Here is a 27736-nt window from a genome sequence, read left to right as displayed (position 1 = left end):
GCCAACAAAATTTTTAACCCAGAATTTGAACACAAATAAGTGATGTCTTTTTGAATAAATATCCTCAAAGAAATAAAGTTATTAGCAGGGGATAATAATAATTAAAACATTATTTATTATTTTTATTAAAGTATATTAACTCTTTGAAACAATAAAGATTATATTACAAATATGAATATAAAATAAGTCAAAGCTTTACTTATAATACAAAAGTTTAACTATAAGTTTTTTTCAAAAGTAAACCCATGGAAATAAACCATAAATTTGTTGACTAAATGCTCTTACTTGTAGTGAAAGAAAATAAAACTTCAAATCTTCTGGTTTCAATTGCTATATAACGACAGTACGAATAATACATTCAGAATCCATTGGGCATGAAAATCAACAATTTAGGTCGCCTTGAAAAAACAAATAAATCATAGTACTACATTTGTTATCTTTTAATGTATTGTACTTTTGCATATACAGGTAGTAATTCAATGATTTAACATACTGTTTAAAGTTATAGGGTGGTACTCTGATTTATGTTTAGTACATTTAAGAGTATTTGCAGAAATAACATTAGAGGAGGCCCTTTAATACACACTGGAATGATTCTAATTATTAATAATTATGCTGATGAGTTGAAAAGGCTTCCCACACTACTGAAACTACCTATCAGAATAAAGGTAGACTCTAAAGGATGTGCATGTGGTTACACACACACACACACACACACACACACACACATATATACACATACTCACAAACACAAATTCAAGTACTGTGTTCATACACTTTAATCAGGAATAGGGAAGAAGGGAAGACAAAGTATAATTTCAATAAAAATACTACATACTATATTTCCTCTGAAATCTTTATTTTTGAATCAGTATATTTTTAAATTTTATCCTCAAAATTTAAAAAATCTAAATATTTCCTGGGTTTTCAATTCCAATTACATTTAATCAATAACTTATATTAAAACATGAAGTTAGCAAAACAGTTTTTAAAGTATTAATCTAAAGTAAATAGAATTTTATTATATGTTCCAGTGCCTTTGTTCTACTCAACCTTTTCAGTTTACTAAGAAGGCTATTGCTTTTCAATTTTCAAAAAGAAATTATACCTTCATTTTTTTTCTTTTTTAAAAAAGGTAGGAAAATCTATTTTAAAACAAATAGAGTTAAAAAATTACTCTGTGAATTTTTTTCACTTCCCTCAAAATGGACCTATATATGGTATAAATGTTTGATTTAATTTGTAATATATGTGATAGAGAGTCATAATGATAACATTCCTTCTTACGGAATAGTATGGTATCTCAGCATGACTTATTGCCTTGTACAGTAAACATACCATTTCTGTGACAAATCATTGCCTGACACAGTACCCCCAATTTGAAGCACTAAACACATCTACTGATCTATTTCAGATACAACAAGCTTCTATCACTTAAGATTAAAATAAAATTGATGCTCAAAGAACTTCAGTAGATAAAATAGAACAGACAGGTTTGAACCATAACCAGATCACTACAGGCAACAGTTTGGCCTAACTACAGACAGAAATACCATATTATCCACTACAAACAAAGTATATCCAAGCCTCATGTGACAAGATTCAATAGCTAAAAATCAAGCAGCACTCAGCAAAAGAAAATATATTTAAATGAATGCTTTCATGTCAATCAAGAAGTCTCAGCCAGCAAACTTTCAGCAATACTGTTCACAGAGACAGCATTATACATCAATCTCCTATTTAGGGTAATTCTCCCTGGTTTGGTGGGCTTCAAACAGCTCAAGGAAGGTTAATTACATTTGAGCTGCTTCTTCACAGAAAGAAGTTCAAAGCATTACACATGATGGCAACTTGTCAGACTCTAAGCAATATCAAGACACAGCTTGCATCTATTACTTTTAGCTTTTGCTCATGACAGTATATGAAAGCCTTTCCAAATGCACAATTGGGTTCAATGTGTACTTTCCAACTAAGGTATACAGTATTTAAGAAAAGCTCATGACTTTTTAAAATAAAATCTACAAGGCAATCATTTTCTAAGTCATAAATAAATACTTCAAATCTACCCAATAAATTGTCTTAATTACTCTAATTTTATTTTTTATACTTTTTAGTTATAGGTGGACACAATATCTTTATTTTATTTTTAGGTGGTGCCAAGGATCAAACCCAGTGCCTCACGCATGCCAGGTGGGCACTCCACCTCTGAGCCACAATTCCAGCCCCTAATAACTCTAATTTTAAGTATAACTTATGCTGAAAATAAATTCAAAATCTCCTTTTTTATATCATCTATACCAGTAGTTTGTCAATGAACTTTATTTTATTTATATATATATGTGGTGCTGAGAATTGAACCCAGTCCTTCACACATGGTAGGCAAGCATACTACCATTGAGCCACAACCCCAGCACCTAAAATAAAAATCTGGAAGCAAATTTATAATGTTCACTCTTGTCAATATGGAAACATTAAAGAAAAACAAAAAGAACCAATTCAAGCCTCTGGCCAGAGATAAAATTGTAAATGATTTTAGGTCTCCTAAAACTGTATTTAAAATTTCTTACCAAAACCTAACTTTTCTTTCCTTAAAACATCTTGTCCTGCAAAATACTAAGCTAGAAAACAGCTCTTACCCAAATCACACCTAAAAAGTAAACTTTTAGTATAAAACATTTTCCCACACATCCAAGAAGATCAAAAAAATTTATGACATAAGATCCCTAAACAGAATGCTAGGTATCTAAGATAAAAAACAAAATGTAAGAGACTATGTTGTCTAGTTAAAGAATTGTAACATCATAATTATGTAAGAGAAAGCATTCAAAATGAAAAATGCAGGTAATAGAATTGAAAACCAAAAAGTAGTTATTAATTTTCATGGAAGAATTTTAAAATTTTATCTATATTGCAACCACTATATAATTGTTGTTGTTGTTGTTTGTTGTTGTTGTTTGGTAATCGGGAATGAACACAGGGACACTTCTTTACCCTAAACTACAAACCCAGCCCTTGTTTTATTTGTTTGTTTGTTTGTTTGTTTGTTTGTTTATTTTTTAGACAGGGTCTAAATTGGCCAGGCTGGCCTCAAATTTGCAATCTTCCTGCCTCAGCCTCCTGAGTTGCTGGAATTATAGGCACATGCCACCATGCCTAGTTACTACTACATAAATGCTGTATAAACCTTTAGATTCTGGGACTCTTTTAGGAGGTTGAAGGTATTCATTTTTAATCTTTAAAATATTCTTTACAAAAAATTTACCTTTCTCTAAAACAGTATGTCAAGTAGCATTCAAGTTTTTTCACTCATGAAAACAGGTGTTAGAATAGAAAAATACTAAGGACTTCATTAACTGATCTATTCTTTCCATGCTATAATATAGAATTTAAATTTAAAATTTTTCTTCTGTAAAAATCAATGATTCATAATTCACTGTTATTTTTCTCTTAGTAATTAACTTTAACAAACATTATAATAACAGAAAGTAATATAATTTAAAAATTTATTCATATACTAGCTCAGGACAATCAAATTGATTTCCATTTCCACTTGTAAAAAGTAAAAGAAAAGGAAATTTAGTAGTCTACTCTCCTAAAGAGGAAAAGACAGCTACAGAGGCCAATTCAGATATTACATTAGTCTATCATCTGCATTTAGAATGCAACTCATGAACTGTTGCCACTTTCCAATTGTGGTATTTTGTCATACTTATTGCTTTCTTTGCTTTCTTGATATGTACGAAGTTGCTCCACGAAGCCAGAATTTGGACATATGGAAGGTCTTGCATTTTTCACCAAAGCAAAAGCACTGGTAAATGAAATTTCTTCAGAATTCATCAGGAAGCCTATAATAATTGCAGCAGCCCTGGAAACCCCTGCATTACAATGAACAAGAACCACACCATCCTGCAATAAAATAAAATATCCGTTATTCATTTGAGAAAGACTATTAAGTTGATTTTATGTTCCTATGGTACATAAAATTATAAAGTAAGCATCCTACTTTGATTTATCAAAATCAATCAAGTAATCAATCAAACAACCTCCACCCACCTCTCTGCCCCAGTATTGAAACAATATCTTTTATTAAGTAATCTAGTAAAGTAGTACTACTCATATATACATAAAAAGGAGAAAAATCACAGAGAATACACATAGAAACATAAATAAAACCACATTCATAAACTAAACAGAAAGAGACATTCCAAGTAACCATCATATTCCCATACAAAAACTAGTGTTATTGGCTTGGAAATCTTTATATAAAATGATCACCAAAGCCAGTTTTCTTCTACTCTTGGATATTATTTTATTGTGGAAGAAAGTAGGTTAAAATATTTAAACTTATGAGGTAATAAAACAATGACACAAATAGCTTTCACCAATACAAAGTGGAAAAGGTAATCGGGCACCAGCATGAGGTCAATCAATGAAAAACGTTTCAGGTAACTTGAAAATGATACTTTCCAGGTGAAAAGGGACACAGTGCAAGACCAATGCTGATGGGGGCAATATTGTATCAATAATGAATGTGATAGATCTGATGAAACAGCTTTGATACAGCTTGGCCTATCTCAGGCTTTTAAAAAGTTAATGATCTAGATGAAATGTAGTGAACTGTGAGCACACCCTAAAGAATTCAACATTTCAGTTATTTCATTTCCTGATTCTTTATTTAGTACAAGAAGGAAAAGTGGGGAGGGGAAAACTTTCTGAAAATCCTCTACCAAAAGCATCCATTAATAATATTGTTATTATGGTTCATTGGATTATTTTACTTTTGTATGGCAGTTTTCTCACATTCACATATCCAATGCAAAATTATTTCCATAACTGTTGCAATAATTTGCAAGTGCATCTCCTTTCAAGAATGACTAGCAAAAAACTTAGTTAATTTTTTAAAAATTCTAAGTTGTTTTATAGATAACTATGATTCATTTTCAAACTAACTGTATCTGCACATGGAAAGCAAAATAAAAATATTCATTATATACTCTGGAAATTTGCTTGCTATATAGCAATAGCTCATTTTGTGACTTGATGTTTAGAATTATATTACAGTAACTTAAAAATTATTAATGATCATTTGGCTCAAAATAAATTAATTATATAGTACAAAGAATCTTATAATCATACGCTCAATAAGGAAGAGATACCCTTCAATGTCATTTTTATTATTTCCTTAGTCATCTCTATTTTATAAGTTCACAAGACTTGAAACCACATTTATTTTCAGTGTTATAAACTGTGCATCCAATTTTAGTTAATGTTTTGAAATGTTAGTATAATTATCTTCCCTCTTACTACTTTCTTCATATAACATCTGATTTCCTGCAGTTTTTATTTACCTATTTTCTACCTTTTTATTATTCTTTAGGTATCATATTGTCTTGGAAAAGCATTTCCAGAAAAATTATTGGCTTTATGTTCTTTTTTCTGAACTCAAAAAAACAAAAAGACACCTAATTTATAAACCCAATTTTTTCTTTGCAATTGCTATTGTCCTCTATCTGGAAGACCTCTATTCTTCTTGATACCATTACCTCTGACTTCTGTATCAAAAAGATTGTCCTTCTCCAAGTGCGATGAGGGCAGGAGGAATGTTCTGTCTATACTTGTATGCCCAGTTTTTAGTGCATATTAAATATTCCATAAATATATGCAAAGTGAATACATTGATTCATTCTGCATTTCTGTAAGGAAATTTGGTTCTCTCAAAAATCCAAGCCATCATTTTACTATATACAGATAATAATTATGTTATGTTATTTACATTTTTTTTCTATTTCCAGTATACTTTGTTCTCATAATTCCACAAACGGCTTTTCAGCTCCATGAGAACCACAAGCTGGATCCCTCACATCTTCCTAGAATAAATAATTGATATTTGTTGATAGATTAACTGAACCAGTTTTTCCTTACATAATTTCCAATAAAACTTGGGCATAATATGTTCTTTAAGTGCTTGACAACAGTCTATGATTAGATAAAATTCTGTGGTAGATGAAAATCAACTGTTTTTTAGAGTGTATAGTATGTAGCTCAGTCCCTCCCTCCCTCTTTCTCTCACTTTGATAGAGTGTGTCAAAGAATGAAGAAAAGCTCAGGTGCAACCCTCTTATCTCACTGAAGTTGAGTAATGAACTGTACCATATTTTTAGTAGCCCAGGTCAAGTCACTTTGAAAGCACTCATAACTATGAGTGCTAACACTGGTCAATACCAACATGGTGCTTTGGTTACGATATGGTTTGAGTGTGTCCCACAAGGTTTTTTGTGTTGGAAGTTTAGCCCCCAGTGTAGCAATGCTGTGGGGCAGTGAACTTTTAAGAGGTAGGTCCTTAGCTGAATATGGCGATGCATGTCTGTGATCCCAGAGTCTTGGGAGGCTGCGACAGAAGAATCACCAGTTTAAGGCCCAGCCTTAGCATCTTGGGAAAACCCTGTCTCAAAATAAAAATAAATACACAAAAAAGATCTGGGGGATGTAGCTCAGTAGTAGATCAACTCTTGGTTCAACCCCCAGCACTACAAACAAAAAAAAAAAAAAGAGGAGAGGCTTTGTGGGAGGCGTTTAGGTCACTGGGGATGTGCCTTGAGGAGATTAAAGTAGTTTTCCTGGGAATCCTGATTAGTTCTTAACTAATATTCCCACTATAATGATGCCATCCATTATGAACAGTACCAGCGCTGTTTGGACTTCCTGTAATGGTGGTCCACTTTATCCTTTGAATATAGCCCTTGTTGCTCTGCCACTGCAAATTATTAGTATTAGTTTTGTTTTGTTTTGTTTTTTGGTACCGGGAATTGAACTCAGGGGCATTCGACCACTGAGCCACATTCCCAGCCCTATTTTGTATTTTATTCAGAGACAGGGTCGCACTAAGTTGCTTAGTGCCTTGCTAAATTGCTGAAGCTGGCTTTGAACTTGAGATCTTCCTGTCTCAGCCTCCTGAGCCACTGCACCCAGAGGATGCAACTCATTTTTAAAACCACAAGCTTCTTCCTCTCCCTGCTCCTCCCTAATCTCTCCCCCTCTAATCTCAGGGGGAACAGATAACCTTTCTTCTCCAACCTAGGCAGTTATCTCTCCCTGAGTACACACTCACCATAGGAATGAAGTAATCCAGACTTTGTGGATGGTACCAGAAGATCTCAGAAATGACTATCTCCCTTAGAACTCCAAACAGAGAATGTGTGGAATGTAGCCTTTGAGTCACCTCTTTAAAGCCCCCTGTTCCTGCTAATGGGCAGAATCACAGTCTTTGGGACAGAAGTTCCTATGTTTTTCCTTTGCTAGCAAAGCAATAAATCATCTTTTTCCTTTCTTCTCTAAACCATGTCCTTGTTATTGGATTGGCACTGGGGACAAGAACCCAGATTTCAACAACATTCCCACCTCCAAAACTGTCTTCTTTACAAGTGACTCAAATTCAAACATTTTGTTCCAGTAATGGAAAATGGATTAATACACATGGAAAACAGAAAACAGTAGTGAGCAACAAACTAGAGAATGCATGTAAAAACTCAGTGAATTTAGGTATTTATTTAGACTTGTAATGTTTCTCTAATGAGCCTTTTCTTACAATGAACACAAAATTGAAAACAGATCATACATATATCTCATAGAAGAAAATTAGGTAAGTAACATAGAATCACCAATCACTAAAATACTATGCAGAAATTAAAATTTATTTGATAATGTTAATTATAAATAATAAGCTATAAAAAGTATGAATTGTATAATACAGTTTTACTAAAAGTACAGTTGTACATGACATAAAGAAATGAATGAATGATAAAAGCCTAGAGAAATATATCAAAATGTTATCAGTGGTTATGTCTAAGAAAGGGAGTAAGGTAATCTGAAATTTTATTTGTATTTTCCATTTTTCTAAGATTGCTTATGTAATGTTTTAAAAATAATTATAAAATAAATAATGAAGTAAATATGGAATATCAAATACACATTTTAATACTAACAAGTCAAACCTTTTGCACAAAAATTTTAAAAAAGAGAGCCCAAGTAGATTTATTTCCTAACAGAACTCTTGAGGTTATAGAGGTTACCATTACTGCTTCTCTGTCACATATAATTCTGTTCTACACCCTTTAAGGTATACGCTCAACAGATTGTGAATGAGGTAGAGAGAGAAAAAGGCTACAGAAACCAAACCAAACAGGGTTAGTACAGAGGAAAATGAGAAAAGCATGGGAAAATGGAAGGTATTTGGTTTGTATGTAAAAAGATGAAAACAAGACACTAGGTCCTAGAAAGTTAGTTTTGAAATATGCAAGTCACTAAGTAGATTCAACAATACTTCAGTATACAATAGAAAAAGCCACGAGGAGATTTCTATTGATAAAGCTAAATATGCATTAGTCTAAAATACACAAAGTGTTCAAGGCAAGGAAATAATGGGTGAAGTTAGGATCCCAGTATAAAACATAGACTTGAGAAATCAGAACATATTGTAGAATTCTAACATATTTGTATCAGAAACATCAACTTTTCAGACTGGCACTGTCATCTCATGGACCATCTGCCTTGGTTGCCACATCCATGGTTGACTCCTCCCCTTAGTGCCATTGGGTTTAGCTTGTCTAAGAAGGAAGGCCATGCTATTCCCCACTGGTACCCACGACACAAATAGGCATACCCCAATTTCTGGATTTTCTTGTCACCTCTGGCCTTGGATGAGAAGACATACCAGAAGGTACTGCATCTGGCTTTGAGGTGGCTGCTAAAACAGTAGAACACTGTAACCTGGGATTGAAGTGTTATTTACTTCCTTATTGGCAAACTCTAACAGGAAATGAGCTGATAGAGCAAAGGGGATAAAAATGCTTTCTCTTCCTTTCCAAAGTCTGTAGTAAAATGCAGTTTCTTTATATTGCCTATTCGAAGATATCTTGAGTGGTAGAGAAGCCATGCCTATGGAATAACCAACTATTTCCCTGTCAGCTTATTATAAAATTATGCTCGGTAAGGTCTTGATCATCTTACACAACTTCTAATCCTACCTGAAATCACTTCCCTTTCCTCTCACTCTCACTGCATATGGGATGATACTACTCAAATTAAGCATCAGCTCATAATCCTTGCCTCAGGCTCTGTTGTTGTTGTTTTTTTAATATTTATTTTTTAGTTGTAGTTGGAGACAATACCTTTATTTTATTTATTTTTATGTGGTGCTGAGGAGCGACCACAGGGCTCTGCATATGCTAGGCGAGCACTCTACCACTAAGCCATAATCCCAGCCCTCAGGCTCTGTTTTTAAGAAATTCAAGCTAAAAACCATTCTAATAAACTCCAGTCAAAATTAAAGCAAACTTTTTTAAATTTAAAATTTAAAAAATTTTAAATTCCCAAACTTAGAATACTCAATTTCTTGCTTTTTTTTAAAGATAATATTACCTTCTCCAATATTTACTTGCAAATCATAAATCTCTTCCAATTTTAATATGAGTATGGATGATACATACACTTGTCCATCTAAGACGTATTCTATATCCCCTTTGAGATGCAGCTAACAGAGAAACTCATCTTTTTTTGTGGTCCTGGGGACTGAATCCAGGGATACTCTACCACTTAGCTACATCCCCAGCCCTTTCTATTTTTTATATTAAGACAAAGTCTTGTTAAGTTGCAGAGACTGGCCTTGAACTTGAGATCCTCCTGCCTCACTCTCCCGAGTCAATGGGATCATTTTGATTTTTAACACTATTAAATGGTACACTGAAATATTACAATCTAGAGTCTATAAATAATTTTTTTGCAAGAGAACAAAATGACAAATATTAGTCTTTGAATCAGAAAGCCTATTCCTTTGTTTCCATCCAAATATCTGCTATTAAATAAGGCTAATGAATAGTTGTTGAGTTTTACATTTTCTGGGTAATCTAGTTATAGGGGACCTAAAATAGTGCTAGGCACATAAACCACCCAATAAATATTACTATGTGAAAGAGAGGAAAGGAGAAATGAAGAGAAAAGGGGAGAAGAGGAAATAGCAGGAAAACCATTAGACCAGATTCAATTAAACAGGATTCTAACCCCAACTGTCATCGTTGGGTGCTCCAGAAGTGCTTCTTCTTTCTGTAAGTATGCCTACCTTCCTATCCACTTATTCTACATAATTTTTTTAAGAAATATTTACTGACTAAAAATAATATCATCTCAAGGTATGATTATTGGTAATAGCCAACCTAGAAGTCCAGCCTGTTAGAATGTTGACTTGGATCCAATACCAAGATTAAAATGTTATATTGTCTGTTGATCTTCTGAAGTCACAAAACCAAAGGAGAGCTTCTGATTGCCATTTTCATACAATCTCAGTGAAACAATGCATATTTAGTCCTTTGAGATTGCTTTAAAATTCCATTGTTAAAAATCAGTCAAATAAATGCAGATTAATCATTATAAATATACTAATGAGACTAATTTCTATCCAGTAGCTATGGTTATTTTGCCAATTACTTAGAAGTCAAATGGTTATAAACACTCAAAAGAAATCTAACTACCTACTTAGTAGTTTGAATTAGATCTATATTTTCAGGAAAATTCAGCAGAATTTTCTAATTCCTATTTTCTCAGTTAGGCATAAGAAAATAAGAAACTCAACGTGAGAAGTAAAAGTCTTATTGAGGAATGAGCCATTAGAGAACTGAAAATTTCATAATGGTTCTTCACAAATTAATTGAAAAAAAGAATAAAGATTGGATAATGGACCCATACTTTCAAATGTCTGCTTTGGAAGAACTATGGATAAACACAAAACTTACCTTCATTTTTGCTTGTTCAATGAATTCAAAACATTCTGGAAAATAAGACAGGATATTGGTTTCAGGAAGGTCCAATATAGAAATGCTTTTATACGTAAACTCACTGAAGAAAGCATTCTCAACTCCATATGCAACATTAAGAATATGAGTCACCTTAAAGAGAAAGAAAAAGATGAATTTACTTTCTCTTTATTGAACAAAGAGAAAGAGAGCCTTAAATGTTGAAACTTCCTTTATAGATGTTATCCTTTGTAAAAGGGGGACTTTTACTCTGTTCTCAGGGGATTCTCTATGGCTTCATCTTCTCAAAATAAAAAGCTGGCTGTGTTGCCAAAAGCTTAGTCCTTGTCCCTGATGCCAATCCAATAACAAGGACATGTTTTTCAGAAAAAAAAAAAAAAAAAGGAAAACGAAGGTTTTGCTTTGCTATCAAAGGAAAAACACAGGGACTTCTGTCCCAAAGGCTGTTATTCTGACCATCAGTAGGAACATGTGTTTTTTGTTTGTCTTTGATACTGGGGAATGAATCCAGGGGCGCTTAACCACTGAGCCACATCCCCAGCCCTTTTTCATATTTTATTTAAAGACAGGGTCTCACTGAGTTACTTAAGGTCTCACTAAATTGCTGAGGCTGGCTTTGAACTCATGATCTTCCTGCTTAGCCTTCCAAGCTGCTGGGATTATAAACATGCACCACCACAACCAGCTAGGAACAGAGGGCTTTTAAAGAGGTGATGCAAAACATACATTCCATGTGTTCTCTGTTGGAATTGTAATTCCTGTTCATCTCAGTATTTGCAGAGTTATTTTTTCTTCTGTTTTATAGCTATTATATATTCTATGTCATGAGTGTAGTATTGTTTATTTAATAAGTTCCCTATTGATGGACAGGAAGGTTGTTTTCAGTAATTTGTTATTATGACCATTGCTGCAATTTTACTTGGAACATTCTTTATGTTACACTTAGTTTTTCATCTTCCAAAGTACTTTATTGGGCACACACCAGGGCACTCAAAGAGCACATTAATAATGCAATCATTATTATCATTTCTAAACATTAAAATTAAATTCCTATAGAAATTTCTGAAGTGGTCCTTCACAAGAGAACTTCCACTGGTTATACCATTTTACTTAAATCCTACGATGTCACTTTGAAATGTGCCATTCTTTAAATCTATAGTTTTGTTTGGCAGCACCCTTAAATTTTTCTAGAACACTCTATTCAGCAACTTAGTTTAACTCTGTTTTCTCCAAGCACTATTAACACTGTCACTATGAACAGACATAGCAGTATCTTTTAAACAGCCTCTTGTTTCACATCTCTAGGATGAATGAACTAGTGCAACATAAGAGGAGAAAGAAGAAAAGCACTTGCCAACACAAAATTTATCAAATTCCATTTGTCATTTCAACAACAATCTGTCAGTGGATGTAAGACTTTGAAACGTGTTCTACCTTTGTTAAAATATTGTTATACAATATTTCCTGTTAGGAACTGCAGTGATTCTCATATTCTTATATAATTGAAGGCCATTATTTCTCAAACTAAGGAGAGCCTGGTTAAACACAAGGCAGTAAGCTGACAAATAAAAACATCAGATTAATTAATGAACTGATTAATAATTATTTTCCTTGGAGAAATGATTGCAAGGTGTTTATCACATACATTTTTTTAAATCTTCAATTCAATTTTTTTAACCAAGCAGTGGATAACAAAGATAAATAGAATAAGGTCTTTATTCTTTTTTAATATTTATTTTTTAGTTATAGGTCCACCTGACACAACATCTTTATTTTACATTTATGTGGTGCTGAGCACAGCCCCAGTGCGAGCACAGCCCCAGGTCTTTATTCTTGACAAGTCTGCTTACTAATAGAGGAGGGGGAAACATGTTTATCAGTGATAATAAAATAAGGCAGAAGGTGTTAAGAGCTATAACCAATTGTCAAGGGGTTAAAGGGGAAGAAGAGATTACAGAACTTGCTCCCAAGATCCTTCACATTTGCTCTTCTCTCAGCCTGAAGTGCCATTTCCCATTGAGGCTATGGCTGACTATCATAAGGTCTCAAATGAAATGTCCCACCCTCAGATAGTTCTAGGTGAACCCAAGTTACCCCCTGCCACTACCTCATTGCCTTATTTTACTTATTTTAAAGAACACATTCACATCTGAAAATATCATATTTTAAGAGCAGACACCCTAGTGCTTATTCATTTCCATATTTCCTGTAGCTAGAAAGGGGACTAGCACAAAGAAGGTGCTTGATATTTTCTGAACATTCTGGAAAATAAAACAGGATACTGGTTTCTTTCTCACACTCTCCACTTCACTTCTTTTCTGTCCCCAAAAGCATCAGCCTTCCTCCTGCTTCTGGGGCTTCACTTGTACTAATTCTTCTATCCAGATACCATTCTGACTGTCCCTGTCCCCCATTCAAAGCAAAATTTCAATACTACTTCCTCCTCGACTCTCCTATCTGCAAACAAGACAAGCACCGGTTGAGGGCATCATCTCCTAAGCATTCCTATGACAGCCTGCACTACCCACATCAAAGCACACAACACGTTACAGCAGTTTTCTTTTCCTTCTCTGCCAGTCAGAGCATAAGCTTCATGTGAGCAGGAATCTCCTGCACTCCTCAAACCATAGCAATTCTATGATCTGAAACAGTGCTTGACACAATGGTAGATGGCTAAAAAAATTTGAAGTAAATACTGAAAATAAGTAATAAATCACATCACTTGTGTGATAAAAAATGGGATTGGAAGAGGCAGCATGTAAGTTGGACTCAAAGCATGAGTAAGTCTTTGACAAGCAGAGATGAAGTCAAGTCTATCATCCTACACAGAGGAACTGCTTAAGCAGAGGCAAGAAAGATATGTCTCCAAGATCAGGTTCATGAGGATATGTGAGGGAGACAGAATATAAAATTGAAAAGAGATTACAGATTCACATATTTTAATTAGATGCAATTATGTTTGGAATTTTATTAAAATGACAGCCAAAATGTTAACAATTAAACTGAAATATAACAAATATGGGCCAATACAATTTTCCTAAATAAATATAACAATTAAAACACTTCCTATATGTGGTGCCAGACTTGAAGCATTTTTTTACCTTGTGCTTTTTCAGTACATCCAGGTCGTGAGCAGCATCTTGTGACCCTATAAGAAATAAATCATATCACCTTCAACATAACCATCTTGACTTTTTATATAAACTTGTACAACAAATCCATTAGTTAACTCTTTAACAATGACAACTTGGGAGGACTTCAGTTTAATTTTCTTTTAATATTGTTTTAGTTGTAGTTGGACACAATACTTTTATTTTATTTATTTTTATGTGGTGCTGAGGATAGAACCCAGCAGCTCGTTCACACTAGGCGAGCACTCTACCACTGAGCCACAACTCCAGCACCAATTCAGTTTAATTTTCTGAAGAGCAATTTGTTAATATCATCACAAAAGATTAAACTTGTTTATACCCTTAAACTTTCCCAATTCTAAGAATTTGTCCTAAAAGTTATACATGTTGCAATAATTATCTATAAGGATGCTCATCATAGTATTGTTTATAATGCAAAAACAAAACAAAACAAAAACAAAAACAACTAAAGGTCCAATACAGAGGCTCAGTTAAATAAAATGCATAATTATGTAGGGAAAGATACATAAGAAATAAAGAATATCTACAGTGTGGAAACAAGTTCTCAATACATTTTATTTTATTATTATTAAACCCCAGGTGCTCTACCACTGAACTACATCCCCAGCCCTTTACATTTACTTATTTATTTTGAGGCAAAGTCTTGCTAAACTGATGAGGCTGAACTCAAACTTGAGATCCTACTGCCTCAGCCTTGCAAACTGCTGGGATTACAGGTGTATGCCACCACACTTACTAAGTTCTCAATATTTAAAGTAATTAAAAGCAGCCTACAAAATATCATCACACATTTTTATAAAGACCAAAAACTTATGCTTTGAAAATAGGAAGTATATAGAACATAATATTAATAGTGTTTGTGATAGGTGATATTTTTCTTTATATTCATTTGTATTTTTTATATTTATTTTTTAGTTTTAGGTGGACACAATATCTTTATTTTTTATTTTTTTATATTTCTTTTAGTTGTAGGTAGACACAATATCTTTATTTTATTTTATTATTTTTTTAAAAAGAGAGAGAATCTTTTTTTTTTTTAAGATGGACACAACACAATGCCTTTATTTTTATATGGTGCTGAGAATCGAACCTGAGTTCTGCCTGTGCTAGGCGAGTGCTCTACTGCCGAGCCACAATCCCAGCCCCCTTTATTTTATTTTTATGTGGTGCTAAGGATCTAACCCAGTGCCTCGTGCATGCTAGGCAAACACTCTACCAGTGAGCCGCAACCCCAGCCCTCATTTGAATTTTTTACAATAAACATCTCTTTTATAATTTATAAAAGATATGAAAATCACAACCACAAAATGACTTAGTGCCAGCTGGTTTGGGAACACCCAGTAGCTTAGACATCTATAGGATTCCACCCACACAATCCACCTACCACTAGGGCTGTTCTCTTTTTATAGAATCTTTCTATCCAAGTGGGCTTTCCAGTTCTCCCACACTTGGAAACTGCCTCTAGTTAATTAGCAAATCTTACATGAGAATAACTTGTTAAAATAAAGCAAATTTTATATTGAAAGAATAGGGAATTGATTTTTTTTTTTTTGGGAATTGAATTTAAGAGTTTCAAACATTTACTTTCCTGAATTAGGTTCTATTTCCATAAACAGTGTTTTTTTTCACCTTAGTTGCCTGGGAAATCAGCCAGGTTTTATTGATGATCTCAGGTAGCCAAGGGCCCAGAAAGTATACTATTTGGCTAATATTCTCTTAATGATAACTAAACTCACAGGCTCTTTACTGAGCCAAACATTCAGCTTTATTCTACTTAAAAGTTGGCCTATCAAACTATAAATGTTTATTAAAGCTGGATAGTAGATACCTAATTGTTATATTATTTTCCATAATTTTCTATAAATTTGAAATATTTCATAATTTAAGAGAAATTCTTAGTTTTCCACTGCAGGAAGTCCTAATCATCTTGGGAGGGGGGGATTCAAATAAGTTTAACTTAAATTTGGCAGTTTAATATGCAAGTCATCTTTTAAATAATAATTCTCCATTTCTTAAAATAGCACAAACTGAAACACGACTTAAATAAAATTCTTTCTTTTTTACTCTAAACTGTCATTATTATACATATTTTTGACATTGAATGCTTTAATACTTTCAATTAAACATGCACACACACCAAATACAGAGCAAGTAGATTATATTTCAGAGCTGGCTATATTGATATAAACTAATATTCCTGAGGCAAAAAAAAAAGTAACTTGTATGTTCTGTCTTTCCAAACAAAAAGAAAATTAAATGACTGTTAGTAGCATGAGGAAACCATTGAAGCCAACAGAAATGACTTCAGGCAATCAATTTGTGTTTTTCATACTTGATAATATTCAGTGCAAGTTCATTCTAAATTTTAGATACAAACATCAGCTTTTCTCCTATTTTAAAAGGATGCTTTGTGTTGCAGTCTTGTGTTAAATTTTTTGGGGAGGGTACAGTGAGAGGGGTTGAATCCAGGGGTGCTTAATCACTGAGTCGCATCTCAAGCCCTTTTTATTTTTTATTTTGAGACAAGGCCTCACCAAATTGCTGAGGCTAGTGATGAACTTTCGATCCTCTCCATTAGCCTCCCATGTTGATAGGATTACAGGCATATACCACTGCACTCACCTTTGTGTTAGAATTTCAGTAATAAATACTGAAAATCATATATTCTAAAATGAGTTATTTAAAAAACAATTGTTTTGGAAAAGCAAAATGTCATCCTTTTGCAAATTAATTTAAGTGAAATAAAAACATTCTATTTTAACAGTGGTTACATAAATCTATACTTGTGTTATGATGTATAAACTGGGCCAGGATGTAACTCAGTGATAGAGTGATTACCTGCATATGTGTGAGGCCTTGGGTTTGATCCATAGCACCTCCCAAAAAAAGATTCGTAGAACTATACCAAATCAATTTTATTGTATAATTTTTTTAAAAGAATTAATGAATGGGAATACAACTGAACAATATAACTAGTAAAAAGCTAGTTATATTTTACATTGACACAACCACTCCAATATTCATTAGCATAGGTAAGGATTATTATTTAAATATTACAGATGACATACTAATTTAGAAAGAGTATATATTATAGACTATTGGTGCTGAGGCTTCTAATAAGTTAGATGTTTGGCAATCAAAGTGTAGAAATCATAAGACACAGGCTATGCAAGATCTCTAGAGCCTGTTTCTATTTTTCGAAGAAATCATTTTGATGAAAATATCAAACAATGTATATACTCTGATAACATATCTTAAATTTACAAATCACTATTTTCATAATCACAAAACAAAACCAAAAAGTTATTATATTACCACAGAAGAAAATAAATGATATTCTAAAGAAACGTTTCATTTGAAAAAATTCATAGTAGTAAACATTCATTAGTGAATTAAAATAGGAACTTAAATTACTATGAGGATTAGATAACAGGATATTTATGAAAGATTTTATCTAATAAAGTGCTACACAAATTTATACAAATTTAAAATATTATCTGCTTCCCAAGAATCCTGCGTTTCCTGTATCTCAGATATATAAACCACATAAAGTACCTCATGCTTTTTATGGGGAATGGAAGAGAAAATCTCTAAAATGTCACCAGTTTATACACCTTAGCAGAATGGATATAGGAAATAATTAGTGTGCCTTTAAACTACCCAGAAGAAATGGAAATTTCTACGTTTTCAAATCAAGTTAGATTTATCAAAAGTCCCGGTGGTTTTTGTCGTAAAACCATAATTTGCAAAACTTAGGACAAAAATGCTTACTAAGATCTTTTATCCACCTGTTGGATGGTTCAAGGGCCAATGTGAGATTTTTTTAAATACAGTAATTCATTAGACTCTGTCTATAAACTAACTGAAAAAGACAGATTACATTTTTACAGCTCTCCGTTTTCTGCATAGCACCAAAAACAAAAGTTGTTTGGTATGCATTGCTGAGAAGAAACTGTGGGTCTTTGGTGAGGTGAAGGAAGCTTTTTAAAACTAACCTGGAAACAACCCCAGTCTCCCTGATAGAAACCAAGTCCAGGCAGAAACAACCCCTGCATCATTCATGTGGAAGAACTTTATATGCACATATCATGGATCCCTTAGGAATAAGGCACTTATAACTAGACAAAAAGGTCCCTCTGTCTTTCAAAAGAAAGAAGGTTGTGCCTGATCAAAGTGTCCTATTTCCTAGTCCAGAGAGGAGACTGGTTTCAAAAACCCCTCCCCAAACTCTCCCAAGATCTTGGGGAGGTTTCCAACTCCAATCTAAGAACATTAGCTTGATCAACTCCATTTGGATAAAATCACATTAAAAAAATAAGCAAAGTTCATGAAGACTCTGAATTGGCAAATAATAAAAAGTAACCACAATTGTTTTAAACTAGTATTGCTACAATGTCAGCCAAATAACTGAAAAATTGCGCCTAGATGTATTTCAGAGTACGCAGAGTTCAGTATTTCTACGTAACAAGAAATCATAAAACCATCAGACTCACAGCTATAAAATAAAAGTACTCCTCCTAAAAACTCCAACAAGACACCATGAAGAGATGTGGCTACAGAGGGATGCATTCCATAAGGTTTGAAACAACTTTTCTATACCTTTATTGCTTCTGACTTGTTTTGTCTAATAAAACACTTTTAAATTTATTCTTTCAAAAGATAGCCCTTTGTAATTCTAGAAAACACAATATCTGTCTGTTTTGCTCCAGATAAGTTAGAAAAAATAGGGCGGGGAAGCTTTTTTAAAAAATTCAAGGTGCTAAGGGCTACTAGAATCCATGCTTCTTATGGGCATAATGTGGGTACAGAAACTTCTCTATGTGGATAATGGAAGTTCCATATTAAAAAAAAAAAGAAACATTTCAATGTTTTGATAGCATAGCTGATAGTACAGGCACATAAGGAGGTGAGGTCTCCTGAGAAAGTAATTTAGTTTTAACTCAGTGACTTACCCAGAAGCAACCATGGCTTAATAACGCCAACTTGCAGGTCCAAGCTAAGGTCCTGCACATAACCACAACCAACCCCCTCGCTTGGCTGTACTTCTTCCACAACATGAATTCTGGCATCTTTCCATGTTTCTATAATTTTCTTTCCAGTTAGCGTTGTCACCCTGGTGCATTGCTTCCTGAGATTATTCCGGGAGAATGCTTTAATTTCCTGGCTAAGGGAGTGCATTACATGAGCAGTGGCTGGGAACAAACGCAAGCAAATCCAGCAAGCACAGAGAAGGGCTGAACTGCTCGTCCCTTATTGCTCAGGTAATAAATACAGCCGCGGGGCGCTTGCCTCCCCAGGTGAGGCGTTAGGTAGCCACCACACCCTGGGAGACCTGAACAGTCCCACAGTCTTTTTTCCCACAGCCGCGATGTAAGGCGACATTTGATTGGCCACTGAGAAACGGGCGCCGATTGGATGCTGATTCTTTTTCCTGTTTGGCTTGAAACCTGCGTTTTTCCTGCAAGGGATAAGAGATCGGCTGGAGAGTCGTCAAAATCTAGCTTCACTATACACGTAGAATGCTAAAATATAAGACTGAATTGGAGAGAGGGATGCTATCTTCCAGTTCTTTAAAGGCAGTGACTTTATGGATACGTTCGGTTGGTTTAGTCACGTTAGCGATTGAGTGATGCCGGCTACCGTGTGTCGCTCTTCTTTAGCGAGGCCTAAAGTGCAAATCGTCCTACTTTGCCTGGCCCGCCTTGCCCTCCTGATGTTAGATCTGTCAGGGGTGGGCTACAGCATGTGTGATGAAGTTATTTCTCTTTTCCTGTGTCCTTCTCACCCTTTCTTTATGCTGGAATGTTTACTAAACAAAACTGCTGCCTGTATTTGTGAGGCATCAATTTAAATGAATTTTTTTTAAAAAATTAAAATTAAAAAAGGTATTGAGAAAAGTTTAAATTACATTCCTATATAAATTAGCAAAACTTAAAATTTATGAATTTTCTGACTTTCCGCCTACATTTTCACCTGCTGAAGAACTGTAGAAGGCTTAATGTGGTAAATATGTGCTCTATTTATAAAAAGCATTGCACCAAGTCCATCGATATATAGTTGAGAAAAATTAAGTGTGCAAACATCCAAATTTACAAGACAGATAAACAGTAGAGTGATGGTTTTGATGACAAAAGGATGATTTGTTTTACTAAAGAAACAACAAAATTTCTTCAACAAGAATTTTCCTGACCCTTAAAAAATAAAGATTGAAGCCTGGTGCTGTGATGCATGGCTGTAATCCCAGAGCCTTGGGAGGTTGAGGTAGGAGGATCCTGAGTTCAAAGCCAGTCTTAACAATTTATAGAGATCTTGAGCAACTTAAGGAGACCCTGTCTCCAAAATAAAATTTTTTTAAAAAGGAGGGGGTGCTGGGAACGTGGCTCAGTGGTTAAGCACCGCTGGGTTTAATTCCTGGTACCAAAAATAAATAAATAGATAGATAGATTTTAAATGAATTCAGGCACAATGTATAAATACATGTATAAAATGAAGATATTGTACTTACGAAAATTTGTGCTCCAATACCACACATTAAAATTTTTTATTATTTAAACTTTCTAGCAAACTTCTATGAACTGAATATTTGTGTCCCTTCAAAGTGTGTACCATAACTCTGTAATTCCAGATGTGATGATGTTTAGAGGTGGGACCTTTGGGAGGTATTTAGAGTCAAATTATGTCATGAGGGTAGGGCCCTCAGGATGAGTGAGATAAGTGGTTTAGCGAGAACCGGAAGGGATCTCCTCCCTCTCCTTCCAGAGTGGCAGGGAAAGGCCATGTAAGGACAGAGGGAGAAGTCAGCTGTCTGCAAACCAGGAATAGAGTCCTCACCAAGAACCTTGAATAACCCAGCAACTTGATGTTAAACTTCCAGCATCCAGATCATGAGAAATAAATTTCTGTTGCTTAAGCCACACAGGTTATGGTATTTCGTTATGGCAGTCTCAGCTGACTGAGAGATAAACCAAAATCTTTCCTCTTGAAAAGAAGTTATCAGCCCAGGTTATCTATAGGGCACTCCAAAATGAAGAAATTATTTGCATCACTTAAACAATCTCGGGCTCATCGAAACAACTCTAACCAGAAATAAATCCATCTATTTGTCATAACAACGATCAAAAAAATAACCATCAGTCATTGAGCACTTATTACATGCTAGGCACTGCGCTTACAAATAATTTTTAGATTTTTTATGTTATACATTAGTCACCTAACAATGTTTTAGTCATATTATCCCATTTGACTTCACCACAAGCCTGTTAGATACATCCTTTTATAATCATCTACGTTTTACAACTGAGGAAACTTAGATGCAGACAGCATATATCACATATTCTACCTTCTGTAGCTAATGAGTTCAAGACTGCAAATAATCTTGTTCTGGTCCTGTATCTTAGTTTTATTTACTATGGAATGCTGCCCTGCCCCCCAAAGAATTGTACTTAACAAATATTTATTAAACACCAACCATGTACTAAGACTGTTACAGTCACTGGGGATATAGCAGTGAATTAAAGCCTTTCCTGTCTTATGGAGCTTATATTCAAATGGAGTGGATGAACAGATAAAAAACAAAAGTGTGTGTGTATAAAGCCATGTTGTGTCATCATTTAAATGTTAAAAGGAAAAATCAAGTCAAATAAGGGAACAGAGTGAAATGGCAGTGTGCTGTTTGCTAAAAGTTTGTGAAAGAAATCACCTCTGATAAAAGGTAATTTGTTTTTGTTTTTTTTTAGATGGGATCTCACTATGGTGCACAGGCTGGCCAATCATCCTCTCTCAGCTTCCGAGTAGCTAGGATTACAGACATGTGCTCAGCTTTAATAAAGTGAATTTTGAACAGAGACTTGAATAAAGTGCAAAAGCCAGCCCTGTAGATATCTGGGGGAGAATTTAATAGGAAGTGTCTAAACGTAACACATCTAGTGTCTATATCATGTGCTTTGCCAAGTGCTAAGATAGTACCCTAGTGGGAGGTGTTGGGGTAGTGGGTAAAGGTTCAAGAAATAGCCAGGTGGTAATGTGGCTTTAAGAGAGTGAATTTGGAGGAGATGAGGTCCAGAGAGAAATGGTAACCACTTTGGATTGTATTCTGAGTGACATGGGAAGCCACTGGAGGGAGCGAGGAAGAACAGTGATGTGCTACACTAACAAGATCCCCCTTGTTTCCCCAGCTGGGAGAACTACTGACTGACTGGTGAGAGTCCCTTTGGGGCCTGCCTCAGCTACAAAAGGCTGCTTTCTAAGGATATGTTTTTCACAGAATAGACTCCAACCATGACTAATCCATGAGGAAGCATAGAGGCCTGGCCATGTTTGGCCCAACTTGGGACAACTCTAAAGGACCACTGTGACTCTGAGAGCCAACATATTGTTAGCTGAGACTGTCATCAGGTCTGCATAACCACTTGACTTCTCTGTCTGCCCAATTGTGCTTCATTGTTTTCTTCCACTGCTAAACTCTGACTCAGTTTGCTTCCAAGGAAATTTAATCTGTGACAAGTGATTTGATATTGCTTTTTCTGTAAAGGGTTTCTTCTGGCTGCTGTCAGGAGAGGAGGCAAGACAGAAGCAGGGAGATTTGCTAAGAGGCTACTGCCATGATCCAGATGAAAGAGGACAGATGCTTAGGCTAGAACGGCAGCAGAGAAGAAGAAAGCAAGTAGGTATATTCTAGATACAGATGTTTGACTTAGGATGGAGTTACACCCCAATAAACTAATCATAAATTGAAATATTTGTGTCAGAAGTACATATAATGCACCTTACCTACTGAACAGCATAGCTTGGTAACACAGCACCTGTAGAGCACCAGTTGTTTACCCTTGTGATGGTGTGGCTGACTGGAGGCTTACAGCTCACTCACTGTCTTTGCCCACCATCATGAGACAGTATCATACTTCATATTGCAAGCCTAGGACAAGATAAAAATTCAAAATATGTTTTCCACTGGATGAGTATCACTTTCATACCATTGTAAAATCAAAAATCATAATCAAACCATCATAATCAGGACTGTCTAGATATAAGGATTTGTTAGTAGATCAATGTAAGGAGATTTGGATGATTCCAAAGTTTTTGGCCTGAGACACTGAATAACAAACTTGTTATTTTCCAAGAAAGAGATAATGCAGAAATGAAAAATAGTTTCAGATATGCTAGGCTTTACATGCCTATTATTCAGCCAATTGTAGATGTCAAGTGGACAGTTGCACACTGTGAATCTGAATTGCAAATAAAAAAGGCATCTTCTGAGCTAGGCACAGTGACTCATGCCTATAATCCCAGCAGTTTGGGAGGCAGAAGCAGGAGGATTGCAAGTTCAAAGCCAGCCTTAGCAACTCAGTTAGGCCCTCAGCAACTTAGTGAGATCCTGTCTCAAAGTGAAATAATAAAATGGGCTGGGGATGTGGCTCAGTGGTTAAGTGCCCCTGAGTTCAATCCCTGGTACCAAAAAAGAAAAGTATCCTCTGGAGGAATAATCAGCTCAAAGACGGCACTCAAAGCGGTGGAACTGAATGAGATGATGTGCTACTGAGGGTTGCTAGCAAAGCCCCACGGATGACTCATTCAGGGATTGAGATGAGGCAATGAGGAGGATTCAGCCAAGAAGATAAAGAAGAAGAGGTCCAGGAGGTAGAAGAAAAGGAGAAAGATAGTTCCAAGAGTACAAGAATGTGTTTCAAAGCAGATGGTATGATCAACTGCATCACACGCTACTGAGTGTTGAATAAGGTGAAGATTGAACACTAATGCTAGATTTAAAAGCCCTCTCAATAAAAACAGATGGTATGTCCCTGAAGTATACAAACGCTACCTGATTTCATACATATGACAACCCAGTGAGGTAGTATTATCTACTCTATATTTTTATTTGTTTGTTTGTTTTGTTTGTTTGGTACCGGGGATTGAACCCAGTGGCACTTTACCACTGAGATACACTCCCAGCCTTTTAAAAATTTTTTATTTTGAGACAGGTTTTCACTAAGTTGCATAGGGCCTCACTAAGTTGCAGAGGCTGTTTGCAAACTTGTGATCCTCCTGCCTCAGCCTCCCCAATCTCTAGTATTACAGGTGTGCACCACTGTGCCCAGCTCAACTCCATGTTTATGAATAAGTTTAAGGCTTTGCCTTTGGCCACAATTCAGATTTCTGTGTTAGGTTCTAGTAACAAGGTTGGTTGAACACAATACAAGAGTCCATGTCCTTTGCAACATGTTATTCTACAAAGGATGGTAGCATTGTTTGCATTTTATAGCTACATTCCCTACTGATAATGCTGGGATACTAACAGGACATCAGTAATAATTGATGTTAATACATTGATTTTTAAACTCTATGTGACATTTTACAGAAGAAGAGCCAAGTTCCTGAGAAATAAACAGATTTGCCCAATATCACATCACTTGCTACTCCAGTTCCCTTGATTCAATATGTAATACTAATTCTACTGCACTGCATGACTTTCCAAAAAGTCCTTTAAGGGCAAAACACCTTTTCACAAAGCTAACTAGAGTGCAGAGATGTTAGGAGAAGCACAACTCTCAGGCCTGGAGTGCTTTTAGGTGAGAAAAAAAGAGGCAAAATATTATGATATCCAGGCCTGAGGATCTCCTGACCCATGAAGGAGGTATTCTCTAAGTTTGAACATGATTGGTAAGAGATTGTTTTGGAAGAAGATGTACTTCCTGACAAAGATAGAAGGGCCTGGGTCTGAGAAGGGGAATATGTGAATACACCTCAGAATATGTTCTTGTACCATTTGTATAATTTCTCTTTCCTAACAGATTTAGAATGTCTGCCAAGTGCTATGCTAGGCATTTTCCAAGTTTTGTCTCTAAAGTTCATAAAAATGTCACTTTTAAATAAAGCAACTAAAATGCAAAGAACTAATAAGCAGTAGGTATTGTATTCAATCTCAGGTCTGTTTGATTCCAAGACCTAATTTTTCAATCTACTACATTACATGCTCTCACATATTACATAATAATATTGCCATGGGAATATACAACCTTAATTAATTCAGATATGACTGATGTGGGTAAAAACTTTTATGAATACTGTAATCAAGCATTTACCACTTTGCATTATAATTTTGTTTTGAGTTAGTAATCTCAGTTCTGCAATTCCCTAGGAACATGCAGACAGAGCCTGAAGTGAACACAGTAGAGAAAATTCCTGTTGTGATTATGGCACCTGCTCCCTATGTGATCTTTTTAAAGACATTTTCAAAAAATTAGTTCAATTAGAACAAGTTTAGATGCAAAATTTTATGAATACAATGCCCCATTTATGAATTTTTTAATGGCGTAATTTTGTTTCCCAACATGTTTTTATTATATATCCTTGGTTTTACTTATTAATGTTCTAATGATAACATAAAAAGAAGCAATAAAGGACTGGGATTGTGGCTCGCTGGTAGAGTGCTTGCCTAGCAGGTGTGAGGCACTGGGTTTGATCCTCAGCACCTCACAAAAAATAAATAAATAAAGTTATTCTGTCCATCTACAATTTTAATATTTTTTTAAATATTTATTTTTAGTTGTAGTTGGATACAATACCTTTATGTTATTTATTGTTACGTGGTACTGAGGATCGAACCCAGGGCCTTGCATGTGCTAGGTGAGCGCTCTACCGCTGAGCCACAATTCCAGCCCCAATTTCAATATTTTTTTTTAAAAAGAAGCAATAAATACAAAAGTAGAAACCTTTTGCATTTCCTTCCAAATTGATGATTCAGTTGATACAAGTATAAAATTCAAGAACTAAAAATAAAAAAATAAATTCTTATTTCCAAGAGTCTACAGTTCTATGTGGAAGGGGTAAAAATCAACCCACAAAACACTATTAGCAAAAGTATAGAAGTAAAATATAAATAATATATGTTTGTGGGGACACTTCCTACTTACAAAGAAGGGTAAATGTTGATAGTAATACTTACATGGTATGGTAGGTCTAGATTATGTAAGCCTTAAAAACCAGGTGGAACTGGGATTGTGGCTCAGCGGTAGAGCACTTGCCTAGCACGGGAGGGACCCAGGTTTGATCCTCAGCACCACATAAAAATAAAAGCATTGTGTTGTGTCCATCTACACCAAAAAATAAAAATAAAATTAAAAAAACAGGTAGAGATGTTTGGACTTACGGTGTTTATGAACATTAGGAATGACATGATCAAATATTACTATACAAGCTTAATAAGTCTGAGAACATATTAGAAGCAAAGATAGTAATCCAGCTAGAAGGGGCATGGCAAAGTGGATTATGTTGAAGCCCATAAAAAGAACTGATGACTCAAAAGTCATTTTTAAAAAAATACTAACAAAAGCTTATTGAAACAAGAATCATGGGGATTGAGAAAGAGATTCATCAAAGATGACAGCTCCTACTTAGGGAAACTTGAAAACTAGTGTTACAAGAGCTATGAGTTGTGCTTTTTTTAGGGAGGATCCCATGTATTTATTGAGTGACTGACATATTGTAAGCATCCAGTGAATATTTCATGAATGGATGTTTGAGTGAGTGAAGCCAGGACATCTAAGATAAGTTGAAGTCATACATATAGAGATAGTGGTTGAAAGAGAAGACAGGAATTTCTCAAATGAGTTAGTTTGGAGAAAGCCCAGCAAAGGACAACACCATGGGAGACAAACGTTGGAGATCTTAAAACAGGGAACATGTAAAATACCAAGCTATACAAGCCAGTAAAAAACTTGGACCATGTGATCAAAGGTAAAATGGAGTGAGTGGAAAAAAAAAGTTGTTCAGAAATGAAAAATGTTACAGAAAGGCCACTTAAAGAGAGAACCAAGAAAAGGTAACTTGATAAAATAAACAAAGTCACCTGGTCATTTTTTATAGAATAGCTTAGTAGAGTACTGGGAATGGCTGTCAAATTAGAGAGGTTGAGGGATTTGATGGATTGGAAGTAGAGACAGATGTAGGCTATGTTCAGAAAGTACTATATTGTCTATGACAGAAAATTCACTGCCACATTGTTGCCCTCAAAGAATTTTGACCTCCTCATCTCCCTCCAGGAATTTGGGTTTTTCTAAGCACCTGTAATTGTATTAATTATTTTTAAATGTTTATATAACATAAAGGTTACATTTTAATTTAAAATAAAAAGCAGAGAATAAATATGCTCGAATTATTTAAAAGAATCAGGAATAACATGGATAATATAAACTAACAATAAAATCCTGTGATAGGAAAACTACTAGAAGTTGTGTAACCTGAAATTTAAAATTACTTTTATGTGAACTAAAAGGACATGTAGGTTGTAGGATTAACTGTGTATGTTGTCTTACCTGATCTGGGCAAACAACATAATAATGATCAAGAAGCTTAGGGAATGTTTGGATCATGCTTAACTGAGTCAGTTCAATTAGGAAACCATTCATATTTCTGGACTTTTGACTGATAAATCAGAAAGCTATAGGGTGTTATCTTTTCTTTTGGTACTGGGGATTGAATACAGGGGCACTTCATCACTGAGCAACATCCCCAGACCTTTTTATTTTTTGTTTTGAAGCAGGGTCTCACTAAATTGTTTAGAGCTTCACTAAATTTCTGAAGCTGGCCTTGAACTTGCAATCCTCCTGCCTCAGCCTCCAAAGCTGCTAGGGACACACAACCATGGCTAGCAATAAATGAGTACTTAATATAAATGGAGCAAAACATTAGATTGACAAATTTGAGCAAAAAATTCAAATGTCACAAAATTTTCAGTGCTAAAATTCTAGAAAGCAGTGACAAAAGTACTGAAGTGAAAGAGAA

General features: G+C 34.8%; 1 protein-coding gene across 2 annotated transcripts; it reads right to left on the bottom strand.

Annotated features, from left to right (window-relative positions):
- Window positions 1-92: 92 nt before the first annotated feature.
- Window positions 93-19334, bottom strand: DUSP19 (dual specificity phosphatase 19). 2 transcript variants are annotated; one of them, XM_081260804.1, is made up of 4 exons: window positions 18910-19334; window positions 13907-13953; window positions 10785-10937; window positions 93-3906 (listed from the first exon to the last, which is right to left on the bottom strand). In XM_081260804.1, the coding sequence occupies exons 1-4, from the start codon at window positions 19133-19135 to the stop codon at window positions 3667-3669; spliced, it is 666 nt and encodes a 221-aa protein (XP_081116930.1). In that variant the 5' UTR covers window positions 19136-19334; the 3' UTR covers window positions 93-3666. The 2 variants fall into 2 exon arrangements, with proteins under 2 accessions (XP_081116930.1, XP_081116931.1); XM_081260805.1 differs by having other exon boundaries at window positions 3773-3906; window positions 10785-10819.
- Window positions 19335-27736: the final 8402 nt, after the last annotated feature.

Source organism: Spermophilus citellus (genome assembly GCF_964194105.1).
Source record: "Spermophilus citellus genome assembly, chromosome: 11".
Classification (NCBI taxonomy): Eukaryota; Metazoa; Chordata; class Mammalia; order Rodentia; family Sciuridae; genus Spermophilus; species Spermophilus citellus.
The sequence above is the reverse complement of the archived record's forward strand: the minus strand, read 5'-3'. Positions and strand labels throughout refer to the sequence as shown.